Consider the following 20,209-nt stretch of genomic DNA (forward strand, 5'->3'; position numbering starts at 1 on the left):
GCTACTAGAATAGGTAATAAGCTACTAGAATAGATAATTAGCTACTAGAATAGCTAATTAGCTACTAGAATAGCTAATTAGCTTCTAGAATAGCTAATTAGCTACTAGGATAGTTAGCTAGTTACGAGAATAACTAATTCCTCTTTATTACGCAGGTCAATTTATTTATTAGGTTCAAACGAATGCATCCAACTATCAAAGTTCAACTACGAACATTCGAGTCTCTTAAGCCACACTTTGTGAGACGCTTAAAGGATCGATACACATGTTATTGCATTTACCATGTACAGATGGGTTTTCTGAACGACTCTATTAATCTACTACGTCACCATAGCGCATCCCTAACTAATACAGTTTGCACATGTGGGTGCCCAATCTGTCGATCAAGCCCACAAGAGGAGTGTAAATCATCTGAGCACGTTATCTCTTCCATGAGTTATTTATTAGATTCAATATTGTGTCCGAGAGAAACTGACGCTATCTTCCATATTCATAAATGTGTCATGGGTTTATGTCAAGATTGTGGCCCTACTAGATTTAGGTGGTGTCCAAATGAATTGAGTAGTGAAATATTGATCTCTGTGAAGTTCTTTGAGTCAGTGAACACCAATTTCGAAGGAAAGATGTGTAAAAGAAAGGATCTAGTTCGGAAGATGCTTAAACCAAGGGATTTGGTATCTCTGTTTGTAGTATCTCTAGGAAAGTTCATTAAACACAACTTCATTTATCCATGGTAGGCCCATTAGTTTAAGACTTGCATATCTGATTTCCCAAATGATGTAGTAGTCTCAGTAGTAGATTTCGTAGAGAATTATACTTTCAAGCAGCAGAATGAAATTCAATCTATGCATTGGTGTTCAGTTCAGGTAACCATTTTTGTGCACATAACATATTTTCGAGTTTCAGGTGATGTTAAAAAAGTAATTCATTTCATTATTTCCGATGATAAGAAGCATGATACCTTGTTCGTCCAACACTGTTTTTAGTTACATTGGCAGTGGTTATTAGCTCAATGTTTGGAGCTTACTCAACATTGGGTTTGGTCTGACGGAGCTGCGTCACAATTCAAGCCTCGACGTCCATTTTATTTTGTGGGGAGCTATCCTGCTATAACAGGTTTGGAGATGAGATGGAATTTTTTTGGGTCTGGCCATGGTAAAGGTGAACATGATGGTGCAGGGGCTGTTATAAAGCGGGCACTTACCCATGAACAACTAAAGACAGATGGTGTGCACATGAATTGTGCATCACATATAGTTGAATTTTTAAGAACAAATATGTCAACAAGTGCAACATGTGTTTATTCCTCGCAAGTCCGAGATATCAAACGTGAATTTTGGGAAGTGAAGATAGATGAAGTAAATAGGGAGAAGACCTGGGAGTGCCAAGGAATTCCCGAATTGCGATCTGTGCATGTTGTTCGCGGTTACTCCAGGTTGGATGGTCATTGTATTGCGGTTAGAGAATTGACTTGTTTTTGCTTCCATTGTGTGCAGGGAAATTGGAGATATTGTCTAAACAAAGCATACATTCAGAATTGGGAGTATCACACTCTGAATGATAAGGAAGTAGTTGATGGAGAAACAGGGCAGAATGCTGACTTCACATATGAGGGACTTGGAGATACTTTGAGTGATGTCCTGAACATTGGGGATAACTTCGCTGTAAATGCTGAAGAAGGCAATTCAGAGGGTGCTGATTTCTATATATTGAAGTGCATGGTTAGTAAACAGTGTGCAAGGCCGAATATTGTAGATGCATGGGGAAATTTTGTATCTGCCGGGACATTCTACATCGAAGGCATTTTTTATGCAAAACTAGAGTCTACGAATATGTGTACAGGCTGTTAGAAGACAAACCAACGGCGTACATGTACTCTCATTTGGTCAGGTGCATCAACGTCCCAATGTCAGAATACTATAGCTGCTAATTTTATACATTGTTGGTGCTAATGTGTATGAATGTATTTACAATAGTATGCCATGGAATTTGTAGCTACAAGTAGCACTTACCATGTTCTCTTGTAAAACAAACATGTATTTCACGAAAACAGTTAAATAAATTTGTTTGAGAATCAATTTCTTGTATACAGTCTGCTTTCTGTGCTTCTTTCTCAATAAAATCATGTCTTTTTTGTTAAGTTTTAAGTTATAAGTTATAGCGAAATAGTCATCAGTAGCTAATTAGCTGTACAAATACAGCTAATTAGCTGTCAATAGCTAAATAGTCATCAATAGCATGAAATCAACAATCTGCAACATATTCCTCAAATTACACAGTAGATAAGTACAGTGGGAACAAGTAATTAAATTCTTCATTGAATTATGTCATCTCTTTACATATTTATAAATTACCATTGGAAATGTCTACAAATCTCCTATAAACAGCTAAGCTCTTGCTAGTCAGTGGAACGATTCTACATATATTATCCGCATATCGAGCTCGGTATGGAGTCCACAACCATGCACCTAGTTGGCAGCTCACTTGTTTGCACCAGGTATTGTTCAGGCATTTCCTCGGGTAGAATGAGACAGCATCTCTGAATATTGTAGTGCCGGAAATGTTCTGTATCCAAAATCAATGTATTGTTGGCATTATATTCAGGCCAAGTAGCCCAGAAATCAGAAAGTCTCTTGAATCTTGCAGCTTCCATTTGCTCACAATTTTCTCGTGCCCATTGACCTTTAAAACAACTTCACCATTTTGGGAAGAATCTTGCTAAACACTTTGTAAAAGGAAACGTGCGGAAGCAAGTATGAAGACCGAACAGAAGAGAGGAAACTCAGGTTTAATGGAGAGCTTGAGCTTACACGGTATACGCAGGAGAGATAGAGAGAGAAACACAAAAAATTATATTCAATAATAGTACTCAATCTGTACATAAGACGTGCTCAGTGAGCACTTTTATACAAGTCCTAGAAGGACTGACCGAAGTACTGACAGTACTTCAATGCTCATCAAGAGCTCCTACACTAACTCCCAAATATATTCCTCACGGAATATCTTTCCTAACGGCCTCCCGGTTTATGCACTCGGCCTAACCGATCGGTCCCAACCGATCCGGTCCTCGGCTTCTTCAGCCGATCTGGCCGATGTTGAGCTTGTCTCTCAACACTCCCCCTCAAGCTCAACTTGAGGCTCTTCGGGATCTTCACAACACCGGTTCCTCCTGGCTTCTTGCCTCGCTCGCGCTCCTCGACCTGTTCGACTCCGCGCGCTTCGACCCTTCCGGTCGGCTTGTCTGCTCATGCGGCCCTCATCAACTCTTCTGTTGTTGCGGTGTTGACGCTTCTTCTGCTACCTTTTCTTCCGCTTGGGCCTCGGTTAATTCAGCGTGTCTGAATCAAACATCCGAACCGACTCGGCTACCTCTGATCAGTCTTCGCTCTCGTCCGAGTTGGCTGTCTCCAACTCGTCTTCGGTCTTCTCACCCTCGATGGCGTTATCTTCCCCATGCGTGGTTGGCTTCGGCTCTCTCCTTTGGTTGCTCCCCTTCTGTCCGCTTCCGGACTTTTCCGCGGGTCCGCCCTAGGCTTCTTCAGCCGATCTGAAGTCAAACTTGTCAACCAACTCGGTGTCGCGGTGTCCGCTCCTTTCCTACTGCCTTGCTTGGTCGTTCGGGACTGTTCTCCCCCTCAAGTTCGGCACGTCAAGGTGACGCAACCCAAGCGCACCTGAGAATTGCCGCAACTTGTCCAGACCAAGAGGCTTGGTGAAGATGTCGGCAGCCTGTCGATCCGTCGGAACGTACTGAAGTTCGACTTCACCGGAAAGGACACGCTCACGGACGAAATGGTAATGCACCTCAATGTGCTTGGTCTGTGCGTGGAAAACGGGGTTCTTCCCGAGTTGGATGTTGTTGAGGTTGTCGCAGTAGATCGTCGTCGGATCTGACACCTCCACTTGTAGGTCCTTAAGTAGCCGCTTCAACCATATGGCTTCGCATGTCGCGACAGCCGCTCCTCGGTACTCAGCTTCGGTGCTCGACAGTGCAACTGTCGGCTGCTTCTTACTGCTCCACGCGATCGCGGCACTCCCGAGGGAGAACACGTATCCAGACGTGGATCGGCGATCGGCGGCATTGCCAGCCCAATCAGCATCAGTGTAGCCGACTAACTGCGCAGCTGCACCAGTCCAATATAGTAGTCCCCGGTCCTTAGTGTCGTTGACATACCGTAGTATGCGTTGCGCACATTGAAGGTGCTCCTCGGTAGGTCGCACCATGAACTGACTGATCACCCCGACCGGATAACTGAGGTCGGGTCGGGTGATGATCAAGTATATAAGGCTTCCAACAATTTGTCAGAACCTCGTCGGGTCGCATACCTTTCCCGTATCGGGACGAAGCTTGATGGTTCTGTCCAGAGGAGTCGAAACGGACTTACAGTCGGCCATCCCGAGTTTGAAGAGCATACCCAGCACGTAATGACGTTGGTTGATCAATATGCCTTCGGGGTTACGGATCACTTCGATCCCGAGGAAGTAATGAAGGTCCCCCAGATCCTTCATGTCGAACGATGCCGCAAGCTGGAGCTTCACGCGGTCGATTTCACCTAGGTCGGCGCCGGTGATGACCAAGTCATCAACATACAGTAAAATACTAACCGGTCCGAGTTGACCTTTCCGGATGAATAGGGAAGAGTCCGATTTTGACGTGACGAAGCCCAACCGACGCAGTTGTTGCGTGATCTTCGCGTTGCAGGCACGCGGGGCTTGCTTCAGTCCGTAAAGGGACTTCTTCAGTCGGCATATTGCCGAGGAGTTTGTTCCAGAGTGAAATCCGGGGGGTTGTAGCATGTATACCTATTCCTCAAGGTCACCTTGCAGGAACGCATTCTTTACATCCATTTGATGTAGGTGCCACCCCTTGGCCGCGGCTACTGCGAGCAAAACACGAACGGTCGTCATTTTCGCGACCGGCGCAAACGTCTCATCGTAGTCGATGCCGTGTTTCTGCGCATAGCCCTTTGCCACTAGCCGAGCCTTGTACCGGTTGACCGAGCCATCGGTGTTGTACTTGACCTTGTACACCCACCTACACCCGATCGGTTTTACCCCCTTCGGTGCGTCAACCAGGTCCCAGGTCTCGTTCTCCGCCAATGCGTGCATCTCTTCCTCCATCGCGGCACGCCAATTCGCGTCTTTAGCCGCTTCTGCGTAGCTCTCCGACTCACGCACTTCCGCTACACGGGTCATGTACGCATAATGATATGCCATGTACTCGTTATATCCGAACCGCACAACTGGGTTCTTTTGGCGGGTAGATCGGCGTAATCTCACATTAGCCGATGTCGAGGCCTTCTCGGTCGACACGGTCTTCACCTTTAAAGACCCGTCACTGGTTCCCTCGGAGTCGGACTCGCGTCGGTCTGACTTGTTCCTTTCCATGCCGGAATCCGACACCTTCTTCTTCCCTTTCTCTTTGCGCGTAAGCCGTCTCCTCGGCTTCCTGCGCGGGGAATGCACGGCCGAGTCTCCACTACTCGCCGGCTCTTCATCGGACTGGTTGTACCGACTCGGTCGTCCAACCGGTCCACTTAAACGGAGTGAAATCGGACTCTCTTCGCGGGTCTCGATTTCGGGCTCATCCGGAGGCATCTCAACCTCGTTGACCTCATCGTCAGAGCTCGGATTGGAGTCGAGGTTCGTAGTCGGGGGCAGGTACCAGGACGCAGACTCGTCAAACACAACGTCGCGGCTGACACGCGCTTGTTTGGTGCGAGGGTTATAGCACTTATAACCCTTCTGCTCGTCTGAGTAACCGACCAAGATGCATTTCTCGGCCTTTGCGTCCAGCTTCCTCCTTTTCTCCTTTGGTACATGCACATACGCAATGCTACCGAACACCCTCAAGTGTCGCAAGTTCGGCTTCGTTCCGAAATATAGCTCGTGCGCCGACACTTTGTCTCCAATCCGGTTCTGGATGTATACCGCGGTCCTTACCGCCTCGGCCCAGTAGAACTTGGGCAAGCTCTTCTCCTCCAGCATTGCCCGTGCCGCTTCCACAACTGACCGATTCTTTCTCTCGGCCACGTTGTTCTGCTCTGGCGTGTATCTACAACTGAATTCGCGGCGAATTCCCATTTGTTGTAGATAACCGTTGAATTGACCGGAAAAGTACTCTTTTCCACCATCCGACCGCATGCACTTGATCTTTCGTCCCGTTTCGGCTTCCACGAACCCTTTGAGGTCCCGGAAACAGTCGAAGACTTCGCTCTTCCTCTCAATGAGGTAGATCCACGTGTGCCGCGTGTGGTCGTCGATGAAGGAAACGAAATATCGGCTCCCGCCAAGACTAACGTTTTGTGTCGGTCCCCATACATCGGAGTGTATAAGGTCGAGCTTATTCCGGCTCCGGTTTTGCTCGTTGGGGAAAGGAAGTCAGTGTTGCTTCCCGAGCTGGCAGGCTTCACAAATTTGTGCCTTTCGGCCACTAAATTTGGGCAATCCGAACACTACCTGTTTCGATTGCAGATCTTGAAGCCGCTGGTAATTGACGTGGCCTATCCGCTTGTGCCACAAGTCAATGTCCGACTCGGTCTTTTGTCCCTTCGCGAACATTGCGGTGCCGCCGTCAGTGGAGTCGAGGATGAACATCCTCCCGTCTCTGCGCCCTTGCGCAATCACACGGCCTTCTTCCTCAATGAAGCACCTGAGGTGTGTAAACCGAACCTCAATCCCTTGGTCAACGATCTGTCCGACCGAGACCAAGTTCTTCGTGATTGTCAGAACGTGCAGCACGTTCATGAGTTTCCCTTTCTGCCCGACATGGCTAAGGGGAACTTCTCCGACATTCGCGATCGGATGCGGAGTGTCGTCTCCTGTTGCGACTACTCCCGGTTGTATCGGTTTTTCAAGGTACGAGAACCACTCCTTATGGCTCGTCATGTGGTTTGACGCGCCGGAGTCTACGTACCACACCTCGTCCGATCTCGGGGTGCTCTGTTTCATTGAGTTTGCTTCGTGTCTCGACACGAAGGCAAACCCTTCTCCGGTCTCCCGAAGTCTTCGGCGTAGTGCAATTGCTACCGATTTCCCTTGTCGGTATTTCTGGAGCCATTTCTCTCCGAATCGGCGCGCTTCTTCTAGCACTCACTTTCCTTGTGGCCTTTCTTGCCACAGTACCAGCACTCCGCGATGACCTTCCCTTGCCGGTTCTCATCGCTTCGACTCCCCCTGTTTCCGGACGGTCCGGAGTTGCTGTCAGCATCACTTCGGTGCCTTCTTCCTTGATCTCGTCAGCCGCTTCCATTGTGTACCGACTCGCCTCGTCCGCCACGACCACGGGGCCTTTCTCCCTCCGTGTAAAACATCTTGTTGTCGGTGTGCGTGCTTGTCGACGCACCCACGTGGTTCTCCTCTACCAGGAGCATCGACTGTAAGTCGAAAAAGGATGGCGTATTCTCCCGGGTACACACAACCGTTCGGAACGCTCCGAACTTCGACGCCAAACCTCCGAGACAGATCTAGACCATCTCACTCTCCTCGATGTTCACCTCTATGGAGGCGAGGGAGTCGCAGATATCCTTGATCTTCGAGGTATAGTCCGCCACCGACAAGTCGTGTTGTCGTAGGTTGCTCAACTCCTGTCGGAGCTTAAGCTTCCTGGCTGTGGTGCTCGTGGTGAAAATCTTCTTCAGATTTTCCCACGCACCCTTCGGCATCTTTGCATCCCGAACATAGCTCAATAGTTGTTCGCCCACACACGATGTGAAGCAGTACAATACCCTGCTCGCCGATTGCTCCCACGACGGGAACTCTCTGTGTGTTGATTCGGGTGCCGCATCATTAGCTACTTCGACATAACTCCAGTAGCCGTGCCCGAGCAGGTACTGGTGCATCTTGTAGGACCAAGACGCGTAGTTGGTTCTGTCGAGCTTCTCTGTTGGAAGCGAGCTCGCCATGCCTCTATCCATCGTTCTTCTTGTTCTTCTTCGTCAAGCTGTGTCGGCTGTAGAGAGGTTCTCAACCCTCGCACTCTGATACCATGTAAAAGGAAACGTGCGGAAGCAAGTATGAAGACCGAACAGAAGAGAGGAAACTCAGGTTTAATGGAGAGCTTGAGCTTACACGGTATACACAGGAGAGACAGAGAGAGAAACAAAAAAAATTATATTCAATAATAGTACTCAGTCTGTACATAAGACGTGCTCAGTGAGCACTTTTATACAAGTCCTAGAAGGACTGACCGAAGTACTGACAGTACTTCAATGCTCATCAAGAGCTCCAAGATCAAGGCTCTTCTTTCCACTTCTAGTGGTTTAGGTTTCCATTCCTGAAACTGAGCCACTGTTACACCATTTTCTGGTAGGATACGATGAATCTCAATCAGCTCAGGTTCGGCCGACACAACTGGCGTCCTTTTCCTCTTCAAACCCCTAGTCGACTGTGTTGGGCCTGGCTTCACATTCTGGTGCTCTTGTTTTGTCGACTTAGTTATCAATCCTTGGATTACCTCGGTGCATGTAGCTACTGATCTGCTCGATATCAGTCCACTGGTATCACATGCTGCATCTACCTGCAACACCAAGTCATCTGTGCAACATGCTTGATCAACTTGTGTGACCAAATCACTTGTGTCAGTTGCTACATCTACTTTCAAGATGGGGCCCTTTAAACATGTCGCAACATCAACAGTATCCACACTTCCATTGGCCTTACGAGCAATAGAATCAAACCCTTTAGACTCTGCAACATCAGAAAACACCAACATATTCACACTCACAAAGTAACTAACAGTCTCACAAAACAACATCCTGAACATCAAAGAGTTTCAGTCATAGAACAACACTCTTCAAATTATCTTGGAAAAACATCATAGAGTTCCATTACATAATGTGGATCAAGCAACAACCAATCTGAGGTTTTACTTGTCCAACAGGATAGTAAAACTTCATAAAACCCTAGCAAAATCCCTAAGCTAACAATCATATCCAACTAAACAGTATTTCGCTCCACTACGTCTGGGCCCCTTGACCGAGTAACTGGTCTTGTTCCCGATTGTGGACCCTTCTTCAGCCTTTTTCTGGTCGGTTCCCTATTTAGCCTTGCTTCTTTCACCCAATGCGCAAGTGTGTCCTCCTCCAACAACCTTCCCATCGCCTCAGCAACTAATTACACATCAGCCGTTTCTTGAACTACCTTTTCAAGTACAGAGGGATCTGTTTGGACATTTTTAGTAGTTGGGCTCGGTGGGGTGGAATCAAGGTCTTGAGATTCGAAGAAATGTTGCATCAAGTGTTCATAAACATTGTTGTTGTGAACCTCAGTTTTACATGTTGTTTCCACTATTTCATGGCATTTCACATCGTTGCCTAATTCAGTACATTGTTCCAAAAGAATAGGGTGGAGCTGATCTAAAGGAGATGTGATAGCAGGACTCTTACTTTCAGCCACGTTGGCAGTAGTATCCTCATCTGTTGCAGCGTCATCAGCACCAGACACATCATGTGTCGTCCTTAATCCACAAGATTCTACAATAACATGGTAGCTATTTAGGATAGCTAATTAGCTACTTTACTAAACTATGGTAGAAGCTAGGATAGCTAATTAGCTAGTACGATAGCTAATTAGCTACTTTACTCAACAATGGTAGTAGCTAGGATAGCCAATTAGCTACTATGGTAGCTAATTAGCTACTTTACTCAACTATGGTAGTAGCTAGGATAGCTAATTAGCTACTATAGTAGCTAATTAGCTACTTTACTCAACTATGGTAGTAGCTAGGATAACTTATTAGCTACTAGGGTAGCTAATTAGCTACTAGGATAGCTTATTAGCTACTTTACACAACTATGGCAGTAGCTAATTAGCTACTAGGATAGCTAATTAGCTTTTTTACACAACTATGGTACTAGCTAATTAGCTAGTACCATAGCTAATTAGCTACTAGGATAGCTAATTAGCTACTAGGATAGCTAATTAGCTACTTTCTCAACTATGTAGTAGCTAGGATAGCTTATTAGCTACTAGGATAGCTAATTAGCTGCCAGTAGCTAATTAGCTACTAGGATAGCTTATTAGCTACTTTACACAACTATGGCAGTAGCTAATTAGCTACTAGGATAGCTAATTAGCGAGTAGGATAGCTAATTAGTTGCCAGTAGCTAATTAGCTAGTAGGATAGCTAATTAGCTTTTTTACAGAACTATGGTACTAGCTAATTAGCTAGTACCATAGCTAATTAGCTACTAGGATAACTAACTTATTAGCTACTTTACACAACTATGGCAGTAGCTAATTAGCTAGTAGGATAGCTAATTAGCTAGTAGGATGGCTAATTAGCTACTAGGATAGCTAATTAGTTGCCATTAGCTAATTAGCTTTTTTACACAACTATGGTACTAGCTAATTAGCTAGTACCATAGCTAATTAGCTACTAGGATAGCTAATTAGCCAGTAGCTCATTAGCTGCCAATAGCTAATTAGCTAGTAGGATAGCTAATTAGCTACTTTACACAACTATGGTGCTAGCTAATTAGCTATGCCAGTAGGATAGCTAATTAGCTAGTAGCTAACTAGCTGCCACTTAGCTAATTAACTACTGTAGTAAACTATGGCAGTAGCTAATTAACTAATAGGATAGCTATTAGCTGCTTTAATCAACTATGGTAGTAGCTAATTAGCTACAACGATAGCAGCAAAATAGTTTCCATACTTTTTACTGCTTAGCTAATTAGAAAAGACTAAGCTTATTAGCTACAATATGGTATACCTGTTAATTTTCTCCACTCATTTGGTAGAGCTGTACTGCAATCTCCCAAACTGCAGCAATTCGACAAGCATGTTGAAAACAAAGCAGATGGTATGTGTGGTTGCATGGTTGTAGGTGAACCAACAAAGACGCAGTTTTGTCCTCCACACCTAACCTGCAAGCAATGCAACGTGCTTGAACTGTCAATAAATCATTTTCTGGTTCTGCTTCATTTGGTAAGGGAGCAAGAATGTTCAGGTCCAAATCCTCTCTGGTCCTTACCATTCCCTCCACAAAATGTAGTTGCTTCTTAAGGCAGCTAACTACCTGTTCTTGATGAATGTATTGTTCCTTCAACGCAACAGAAAAATTTACCGATTAATTATTCCTGTTGTTGAAAGATACACCAACTTTGCTCAGGAATCGTTAACTTACTTGAAGCTTATCCAAATTGTAATCTGCAACAGTATTTACACCTAGAAGGTCCAGGTTCATTGAAATAACCTAGATCTCTATTTGCAGTTATATTTTACGTTGGGGATCCAGTGGCCCCTCTAATTCAAGCTCCTGTTGCGCAACCTATTCCAGATAATGCTTGATTAGCACATTTTACCCTTAAAGTTATTTATAACACAATCACATACCAGCAAAACAATAGTTACCTGAATCTTATTTCTAATCGTTGTAACAACGGAAGTAACTTTGCTCTCCATTGCAGAAGCCATTGTGGCTTTCTCTAAATCAGTCTTAAAAAATGCCAATGTCTCACAGGCTTCATGGACATTGTTTAGCATATAGCTAACCAATGTCTCACCTGTATCATCGGCATTGGCTTTCCTAGGGTGTCAGTGTGGTGTATGCCCCCGGTCTTGCTGGGAGTCGGCAGTTGCATCAACAGCTGCCATGCTCCAAAATCTATCTATTTTTTGTGCCAAGGTCCCCATCTTTCGGCATCTTTTTACCGATGCCTCACCATAGACTGCCCAAGCTACCCTATACATTTTAGGGTCTTTGGATTCCTTCGTTGTTTTGCAGTACTCATGCAAATGCTCTAGCAAATGAAACTGACAACTCATTGTTGACTAGGATCTCCTGATGAACTTTTTGGTGCAGCCTCATGCAGTCATCGTACAAGTCGGCTCGTACATGCTTCAGCTTGACCTTGCCTTTGACTCTAGGCACTGTATATACTATCATCCAGTCTACATCACTGATCAATTTATCACTTAGGACAGCAGGGTCAACACCCTCGAGTGACAGACCATAGGTGTTGTGGAAGTCCTCCTTTGTCTCGCAAAATTTTGCGAAGTTTAGCACTCTCGGATACGGAGGAACGAGCCATCTGAAATATCATTTCAGAAATCAGAAATAATGCAAAATCAGAATATGTCAGAATCAGAAACCCCAATCAACAACAACAAAAATGGTGCAAAATCTTTAACTTAGCAAATCAAAAACCCTAATCATAATTTGTATTCAGAAATTTGAAATCAGAAACCCTAATCAAAATCTGTAATCAGAAGTTTGTAACAAGAAACCCTATTTAGAAATTCTAATCAGAAATTTATAATCAAAAACCCGAATCAGAAATTTCAATCAGAAACCCTAATCAGAAATTTCAATCACAAACCCTAATCAGAAATCCTAAACAGAAATTTATAAACAAAAACCCTATTCAGAAATTCTAATCTGTAATCAAAATTTGTAACCAGAAACCCTATTCAGAAATCTAATCAGAAATTTATAATCAAAAACCCTAATCAGAAATTTCAATCACAAACCCTAATAAGAAATTGTAATCAGAAATTTATAAACAAAAACCCTAATCAGAAATGTCAATCAGAAACCCCAATCATCACTAAAGACAGGATTAAACACAAAAAAAGTAATATAAACACACCTGCTACTACTCCCCGATCTACGAGACATCCTTGTATGGGACTCCAAGGACTTCGCCCTATTCGATTTTGGGGAAATATGACTCGGCACCAAAGTTCAGACAATAGTCAAAAAGAAAAAACAAATGTTTGGGGTTTTTGTAACTGAAACATACCTGGACGATGATCGAGTGGGTTCTATGTTGTAGCTCTCAATCTACAATGTCGATTTTCTGCTGTTGCGGGAGCTACGTCTGCGTTCGTGCTATGAGTACTCCATTTGCGTTCAAAATCAAACCTAGGCTAAACAGGAAATTGATGACATTGAAGTCGACCTTAGATAATGGTGCTATTCCCCAAGTTCCACTACGTCTGAAACAGCAGTTCAAATATTTGAGTTTTTTCATAAATTAGTTTTTCAAATATTTGATTTTCCCACAAAAAAGACTAGCTAAACAAATAGCTAATTAGCTATGGCCATTTTAGTAGCTAATTAGCTATAATAGTGTTTCCAATCGCATGCTTTTACCTATAGTCGGTTTGCTCGGTGTCGTTGCTTTTCTTCTTCCGAGCGGTCCACGACAACATGTGGTGTCAATTTCCATCGGAGTTGGAGTACTTACTGGAGGCGCATTATATGACTCCCTCGGAAAAGGTTTCGCTACCACTAAGGCGTAGGTAGGCTCAGATCTTGCCCTTGGCATCTGGAACTGATGTTCTGAATGTCATTTGAAGAGGCGATTGTCGCATCTCACTGCACGACTGATTGCTTCTGTTAATGACGTTGTTGCATCGTTACGATGGTTGCTTCGAGTTGTTGCTCACGTAACGTCAGCTCCCCGTGTTGTTGTTGTTTTTCCTGCGCAATTTGTTGAAGATCCCCCAACAAACGGTGATTTTCTTGTTCTAGTGCTATAAATTTCTCCTTTAAGCATTGGAGCTCCGAGAAATCAAATTGGTATTCCTGAGCGCTAACAGTTTCCATTTTACTAGGGAGGATAAGAGGATTAGTATGAAAGGAAGAAAGGGGTAAGAAAATGTGGGAAACCGAAAAGAAGACCGGAAAAAGGGGATATGTAAGAAGATAAAAGGAAGAGGAGGAAAGGAGGAGACGGAAGGAGGACGTACAAAATCGGTTCAAACTGTCAGGATTAGTACTAAGACAGAGAAGGAATTAGTACTAAAAAATGAGGATTAGTACTAAGAGAGGTGTAGAACTCTCGTGAGAAGGAAGGAGTGAGAAAGAGAGAGAGGGGGGTTGTGAGAGAATGATGATAAAAGATATATATTATGTGAAGAGAGTATACAATAGTAGCTAGGAGGCTTAAGATTGGCGTTGAACCGATTTGGTTCGAAATAATGCCTTGTGCCTCCTTTTATAGTGTTCTCAGGAGTACTCCTGAAGTTTCTAGAATGTTCTAGAGAAATCTAGAATATACATCAATTTTCTATAATAAAACATAAATGAAAATAATATTTTACGTATTACAATGTATGGTCTAATGGTCAAGAGCTCGACCCATGTAGCATAAGGTTATGGGTTCGAGTCTTGCCATATCATGACACTATATGCTAGACTATAGAATACTAAACCATTATATACAACTACATGCTCATATCAGAATGGTTGAGCATGACATGTGGTGTCAATTTCCATCGGAGTTGGAGTACTTACTGGAGGCGCATTATATGACTCCCTCGGAAAAGGTTTCGCTACCACTAAGGCGTAGGTAGGCTCAGATCTTGCCCTTGGCATCTGGAGCTGACGTTCCGAATGTCGTTCAAAGAGGCGATTGTCGCATCTCACTGCACGACTGATTGCTTCTGTTAATGACTTTGGTTCTTCGGGAAAGGTCAAGAGTAAATCTTTGACATCGTTACGTAGACCATAACGAAATTGCTCCATTAATGCTTGATCATCCCAGGAGATATCGGAGGCTAGTAGACGAAAATCTGCAACGTACGCGGAGGCTGGATGATCGCCTTGACATAGTCATCGGATTTGTTGATTGTTGTCCTTATGCTATCAGTATCTCCAAAACAAGCTTTAAACTCACTTATAAATTCTTCAAATTTGTTTAGTACTAGAGATTCTTTTTCTAATAGCGGAGCGAACCATGCCAATGCTAAGCCACTTAACAACGTGCCTACTAAACCCACTCCTGATGCATCGGTGGGATATTGGGAAGGATGCATTTGAATAACTGGTCGTACCTGATTAAGGAACCCTCTAAACTACAATCGCGTTCCATCAAATTTCATGGGAAGGCCGATCTTGGGTTCTTTATGAATCCCTTATGTTCCGGGTCCTTGTTGTTGCATCGCTACGATGGTTGCTTCGAGTTGTTGCACACGTAACGTCAGCTCCCCGTGTTGTTGTTGTTTTTCCTGCGCAATTTGTTGAAGATCCCCCAACAAACGGTGATTTTCTTGTTCTAGTGCTATAAATTTCTCCTTTAAGCATTGGAGCTCCGAGAAATCAAATTGGTATTCCTGAGCGCTAACAGTTTCCATTTTACTAGGGAGGATAAGAGGATTAGTATGAAAGGAAGAAAGGGGTAAGAAGATGTGGGAAACCGAAAAGAAGACCGGAAAAAGGGGATATGTAAGAAGATAAAAGGAAGAGGAGGAAAGGAGGAGACGGAAGGAGGACGTACAAAATCGGTTCAAACTGTCAGGATTAGTACTAAGACAGAGAAGGAATTAGTACTAAAAAATGATGATTAGTACTAAGAGAGGTGTAGAACTCTCGAGAGAAGGAAGGAGTGAGAGAGAGAGAGAGGGGGGGTGACAAAATGATGATAAAAGATATATATTATGTGAAGAGAGTATACAATAGTAGCTAGGAAGATTAAGACTGGCGTTGAACCGATTTGGTTCGAAATAATGCCTTGTGCCTCCTTTTATAGTGTTCTCAGGAGTACTCTTGAAGTTTCTAGAATGTTCCAGAGAAATCTGGAATATACATCAATTTTCTATAATAAAACATAAATGAAAATAATATTTTACGTATTACAATGTATGGTCTAATGGTCAAGAGTTCGACCCATGTAGCATAAGGTCATGGGTTTGAGTCTTGTCATATCATGACACTATATGTTAGATTATAGAATACTAAACCATTATATACAACTGCATGCTCATACAACTACAACTACAACCATTTTCTGACTTCGCATCGAGCTTCTTCCGCATCTCATCCATTCCTCTATCGGAAGAGCACCACCCATTCCTTTGTCCATTTTCTCTTCGTATCTGTACTTGTCCGGGGATTAGGGTTTGTCTGTGTTGAAACGGTTTTCGGCTGTAGAGGATTCTCAACCCTCGCACTCTAATGCCATAAAAAGATTATGTATGGAAGCTAAAACAAAGGCTCATCCGAACAGCAACAAAGAAAACATAGAGTATAGAGATACACAAAACATGGGAGAGATAGAAGAAGACACAAAAAACTCAATTAAAAAATAATACACCCTATACATACAATATGCTCAGGGAACACTTTTATACAAGTCCTTAAAGGACTGACAGAAGTACTAACAAGTATTTCAATGCTCATAAATGACCTACTGATACTAACTCCTAGAAAATATTCCTTTGAGGAATATCGGTCCCACTGGCCTATCGGCTCAACGACGATCCGTCCTAGCCGATCGGTGTCTCTGGCTCCTAGCTTCTTCAGCCGATCCGGGCCTCATCGATCCGATGTTGAACTTGCTTCTCAACATCCTATAAAGCCACCTCCACTCGTAGAAAAATTAGGGCGTTTTAATATAATAACTTAGATATTCCCTATGGTGCACTCAAACAATCCCAACCAAAAAGCGGCCCCAAAATGAGGTGGGACAAACCCAAGCAGTCCAAAAGTGAGTTGGGACAGTCACGATCAGCGCGTAGTCCCAATCTGAGTTGGGACTCAAGAAAGGAACTACTCCCAATTCCAATCCCAAGAGTTAGCTCAACGGCTAGTCCCAACGGCCATATCTTGGCCCATATAAGGAGCGCTTCTCCTCATATTGGATCCTTCCTAATCTCTTTCTCGTTGTAATATTGAACCCAGTGTAGTATCTCTTTTTGGTTGTCCCAATATTGGGACGTTTGTAAACTTATTTCTCTTTCTTATAATAAAGATCATCTTTTTATCCCTATTCTCTTCGTTCCAACATTCCCTATTACAAAATTCCCTCTCTTTTTCTCTAAGAGGTGATCCATCATCTATAGCCATTAGAAAACTTGAAAAAACATGTTTTATAGCAATAAATATATATATGTTAAATTTGCTTTTCTTTTTTGATACAAATATTGTGCCCTTCTTGCACAATATATTGGTCCAACGTTCCTAGATTCCAAGAGAGAGAGAGAGAGAGGGAGCGAGAGAAGAAAAAGATAGAAAGGAATGGACAACGATCTAGTGAGCATTGAATCTTGCTTTTGGGCTCTCCTCCTCACACTCAATGCAATTCTATCTAACAAATAAATGGAAGTAATTCGTTGATGATGATGTTACGTAGTAAGAAAGATCGTGTAATAAGTGTTTTGTTTTATTTGATGCCCCTTTCCCGAGGCGAGGCTACTACACAGGTAGCCATGATGGGATGGGCAATGGGCATCATCAGAGCATATTTATTATATGGCGCCTGATGCGTGCGTATTGCTGCTGGTGCTGACGAAGTGGCCCCAGAACCAGTGGGCCCTCCACACGTGGGCCATGTGGTCGATGGGGATGCCTTTGGTCTCCGGCAGGAAGAGCAGTGTGAAGAGTCCCATGACAGCCAGCCATCCCGCGAAGAAGAGGAAGATGCCGAACTTGAAGGCACAGAGCATGGACAGGAAGGTCTGGGCGATGATGAACTTGAAGAGCATGTTGGTGAACACCGTTATGCTCTGTGCCGCCGATCGGATGTCCTGCGGGAAGATCTCGCTGGGGATGAGCCACGCCAGAGGCCCCCACGAGCCTGCGAACATGGCCACGAACAAGCAAACTCCCCCTAGCTCCACCACACTCCCCAATCTCGATAACCTTTGCACTGTCATCATCGGCCGAGTACTAATGTCCAACCCAAATACGATGCCAATCATGACCTGCACGCACGCACACATCACATATACATATACATACACATACAATAATACTAATAATCGAGTTGTAAATAGAGTCTAGTAGGAAGTAGTTGCAGGAGGAGAAGGGATGGATATTTAAATTTTTTACCATGCATACAAACATGACTATGGTGGATGTGAGAAGGATCTTCCTTCTTCCGAACCTGTCCACGATTAAGATGGAGACCATGATCCCCACAAATGAGACGATCCCAATGACGAGAGTGGAGTAGAGCGAGGCTTGCGCTCCCAGGCCCGCTGCTTTGAAGAGGAAAGGCCCGTAGAAAAGAATGGCGTCGTTGCCCGAGAATTGCTGGAAGAAAGGCATAGCGATGGCCACCAGCAGCTGCGGCGCATGCTTCCTCCTCCACACCATCTTCCCCAACGACTTGCTCTGTGTACCCGCCAGTTGCTGTTCATCCTTTACTCTGGACGCGTCCACCAATTCCATGTATTCTCTGCTCACATCTTTACATCCCAGTATCCTCATCAGGACCTCCTTGCCTTTCTCCTGCTCCCCTCCGCTGATGAGAAAGCTGGGTGTATCCTCCAGAAATAGACCTGCAAACAGAACTGCCACGCCTGGGACAGCAGCTGCTGCCAGAGACAGCCTCCACCCCCATGGATGTATGCGCTGAGCCAAGTAATTCACCAGGTTTGCTCCCACCACACCCAAGCCAATGTTCATGGAGAACATCATGTGGAGTCCTCCTCTGTAGCTGGGGGGCGCCATCTCCGACAAATACAGGGGAATGGCCTTGTGGCAACATCGAAATCATACCAACCACCAGAGATTTTAGATTTGTTTCACATCCCAACAAAACAAAATCGGATGTGGTGTGTATCTATCTATCTATCTATTTATACATGTATGGTTATATATATCACATATAGTAGTAGTGGTTACACCTGATTGCTAAAGCCGATGCCGATGCCGAGGAAGACACGGCCGAGAATGAGCATCTCCAGGTTCTCAGCGCCAGCACCGAGCGCAGTCCCCAGGAGGAAGAAGATACCTGCCACGATCATGCTGGCCCTGTGGCCGCGCATTCTCGTCAACTTACCGGCGAAAAACGTGGTGAATAAGGCGGAAAGGTAGAGGGAGGAGGTGTAGAGTTGCAAGACCAGGTTGTTGTACCTACAGTAGTTGTCATGCAAGCGAATGCCGCGCTCCTCTTGGTATACGGTGGGGTAGAATTTCTGCAAGAAATCATCCATGATGGAGACACCTCCTGTATGGAGAAGGATGTGACAAAGAAGACAAGTTAGATTTGTATGGAGAAGGATGTGACAAAGAAGACAAGTTAGATTTGTATGGAGAAGGATGTGACAAAGAAGACAAGTTAGATTTGTATGGAGAAGGATGTGACAAAGAAGACAAGTTAGATTTGTATGGAGAAGGATGTGACAAAGAAGACAAGTTAGATTTGTATGTACGTATGTATGTATGTATGTATGTATTTGGAGCCGTGGGAGAGAGAGGAGAAGAGATTAGATACGGTCATTGAACTATGTAGTAATATACCTGCAACAACGAGGTCGTAGCCATACATGAGGCCACCAGAGGCGGCGAGGAGGCATGTGAAGAAGGCATAGGCGGTGAGTTTTGGTGGTGGTGATGGTGATGTAGAAGAAGTCGGAGGACTAATAGTAGTAGCAGCATAGTGATGATGCTGATGAGTTGCTCCTCCTTCCATTTCCATCTCTCTTTTCTGTTTGGGGAGGACAAAACCTCCCCAATGTCAAAGAAATGGTCTGCTAAAACTTCCTTGACTCTCTCTCTCAAGACGTTGATATATCTTTCTTTCTTTCTTTCTTTCTCTCTCTCTCTCTGTCTCTGTCTTTGTAGTTTGTATATATATATACATATTGTACATAAATATATATATATGTATGACATACATACATACGTGATACAAGACACACATATATAATAGATATATACATATGTACATACATGGAGAAAGAGCGAGAGAGATCTAAACCTTTTTGCGTTACTTTATTCGAACGCTCATCCCTTTTTTTCACCAAGCGAATATTTATGATTCCCTGATTCTCTCGGCTTGTTCTCGTTAGCTAAACATTTGGTAAACTCCCTCCCTCCCTATTTACAGAGCGGTTGGTATACGTCGCTATGACATTACCATTTCTACCCATTCCCTACATTATTGCAGTGGTGGTGCCAACATACCTCATCTTCTGTTCCACCTCTTTAGAAAACATAGTTAGTTCATACTTTGTGTACTAACTACATGTTTCAACTAAACATTTATGCTACACTTCTATGATATGATATATGTATACTCTTGCTATAGTTATCATGCTTGTCCGTCCACATTTGACAATTGGGAGGTACAGGAAATTGCATTTTCAGCTATCGTCTGATCTGATTTTCAACTCAGAAGCTTGAATTGGTTTGGAACCAATATATCTTTTTTATTTTCAACACGTGTGGTTGAATTGGTTTCAAACCAAAAATATCTTTATTTGGCTCAAATGCTTTTCGGTGTTTTCTAGGCTTTATATCACATGTTTGAAA

General features: G+C 43.9%; 1 protein-coding gene across 2 annotated transcripts; it reads right to left on the reverse strand.

Moving 5' to 3' along the window:
- Nucleotides 1–16,882: 16,882 nt before the first annotated feature.
- On the reverse strand, nt 16,883–19,462 carry LOC147853127 (sugar transport protein MST4-like). 2 transcript variants are annotated; one of them, XM_087333492.1, is made up of 5 exons: nt 19,196–19,462; nt 18,809–18,902; nt 18,580–18,706; nt 17,780–18,427; nt 16,883–17,652 (listed from the first exon to the last, which is right to left on the reverse strand). In XM_087333492.1, the coding sequence occupies exons 1-5, from the start codon at nt 19,371–19,373 to the stop codon at nt 17,197–17,199; spliced, it is 1,503 nt and encodes a 500-aa protein (XP_087189618.1). In that variant the 5' UTR covers nt 19,374–19,462; the 3' UTR covers nt 16,883–17,196. The 2 variants fall into 2 exon arrangements, with proteins under 2 accessions (XP_087189618.1, XP_087189617.1); XM_087333491.1 differs by having other exon boundaries at nt 16,884–17,652; nt 18,580–18,902.
- Between the last annotated feature and the right edge of the window lie 747 nt (nt 19,463–20,209).

The sequence above is a fragment of the Azolla caroliniana genome, unplaced genomic scaffold (genome assembly GCF_043228905.1).
Source record: "Azolla caroliniana isolate FFs.n. ecotype wild unplaced genomic scaffold, voAzoCaro1.0.p SCAF_17, whole genome shotgun sequence".
NCBI classification, from domain to species: domain Eukaryota; kingdom Viridiplantae; phylum Streptophyta; class Polypodiopsida; order Salviniales; family Salviniaceae; genus Azolla; species Azolla caroliniana.

What these genes read in the sequence shown, in the direction of transcription:
- LOC147853127 (XM_087333491.1), bottom strand. Translation starts at nt 19,373, where the DNA reads ATGGAAATGGAAGGAGGAGCAACTCATCAGCATCATCACTATGCTGCT. An exon ending in CTACGACCTCGTTGTTGCAG is followed by an intron (nt 18,903 to 19,195) that starts GTATATTACTAC and finishes TTCTCCATACAG; the next exon opens with GAGGTGTCTCCATCATGGAT. An exon ending in GCATCGGCTTTAGCAATCAG is followed by an intron (nt 18,428 to 18,579) that starts GTGTAACCACTA and finishes TGTTGCCACAAG; the next exon opens with GCCATTCCCCTGTATTTGTC.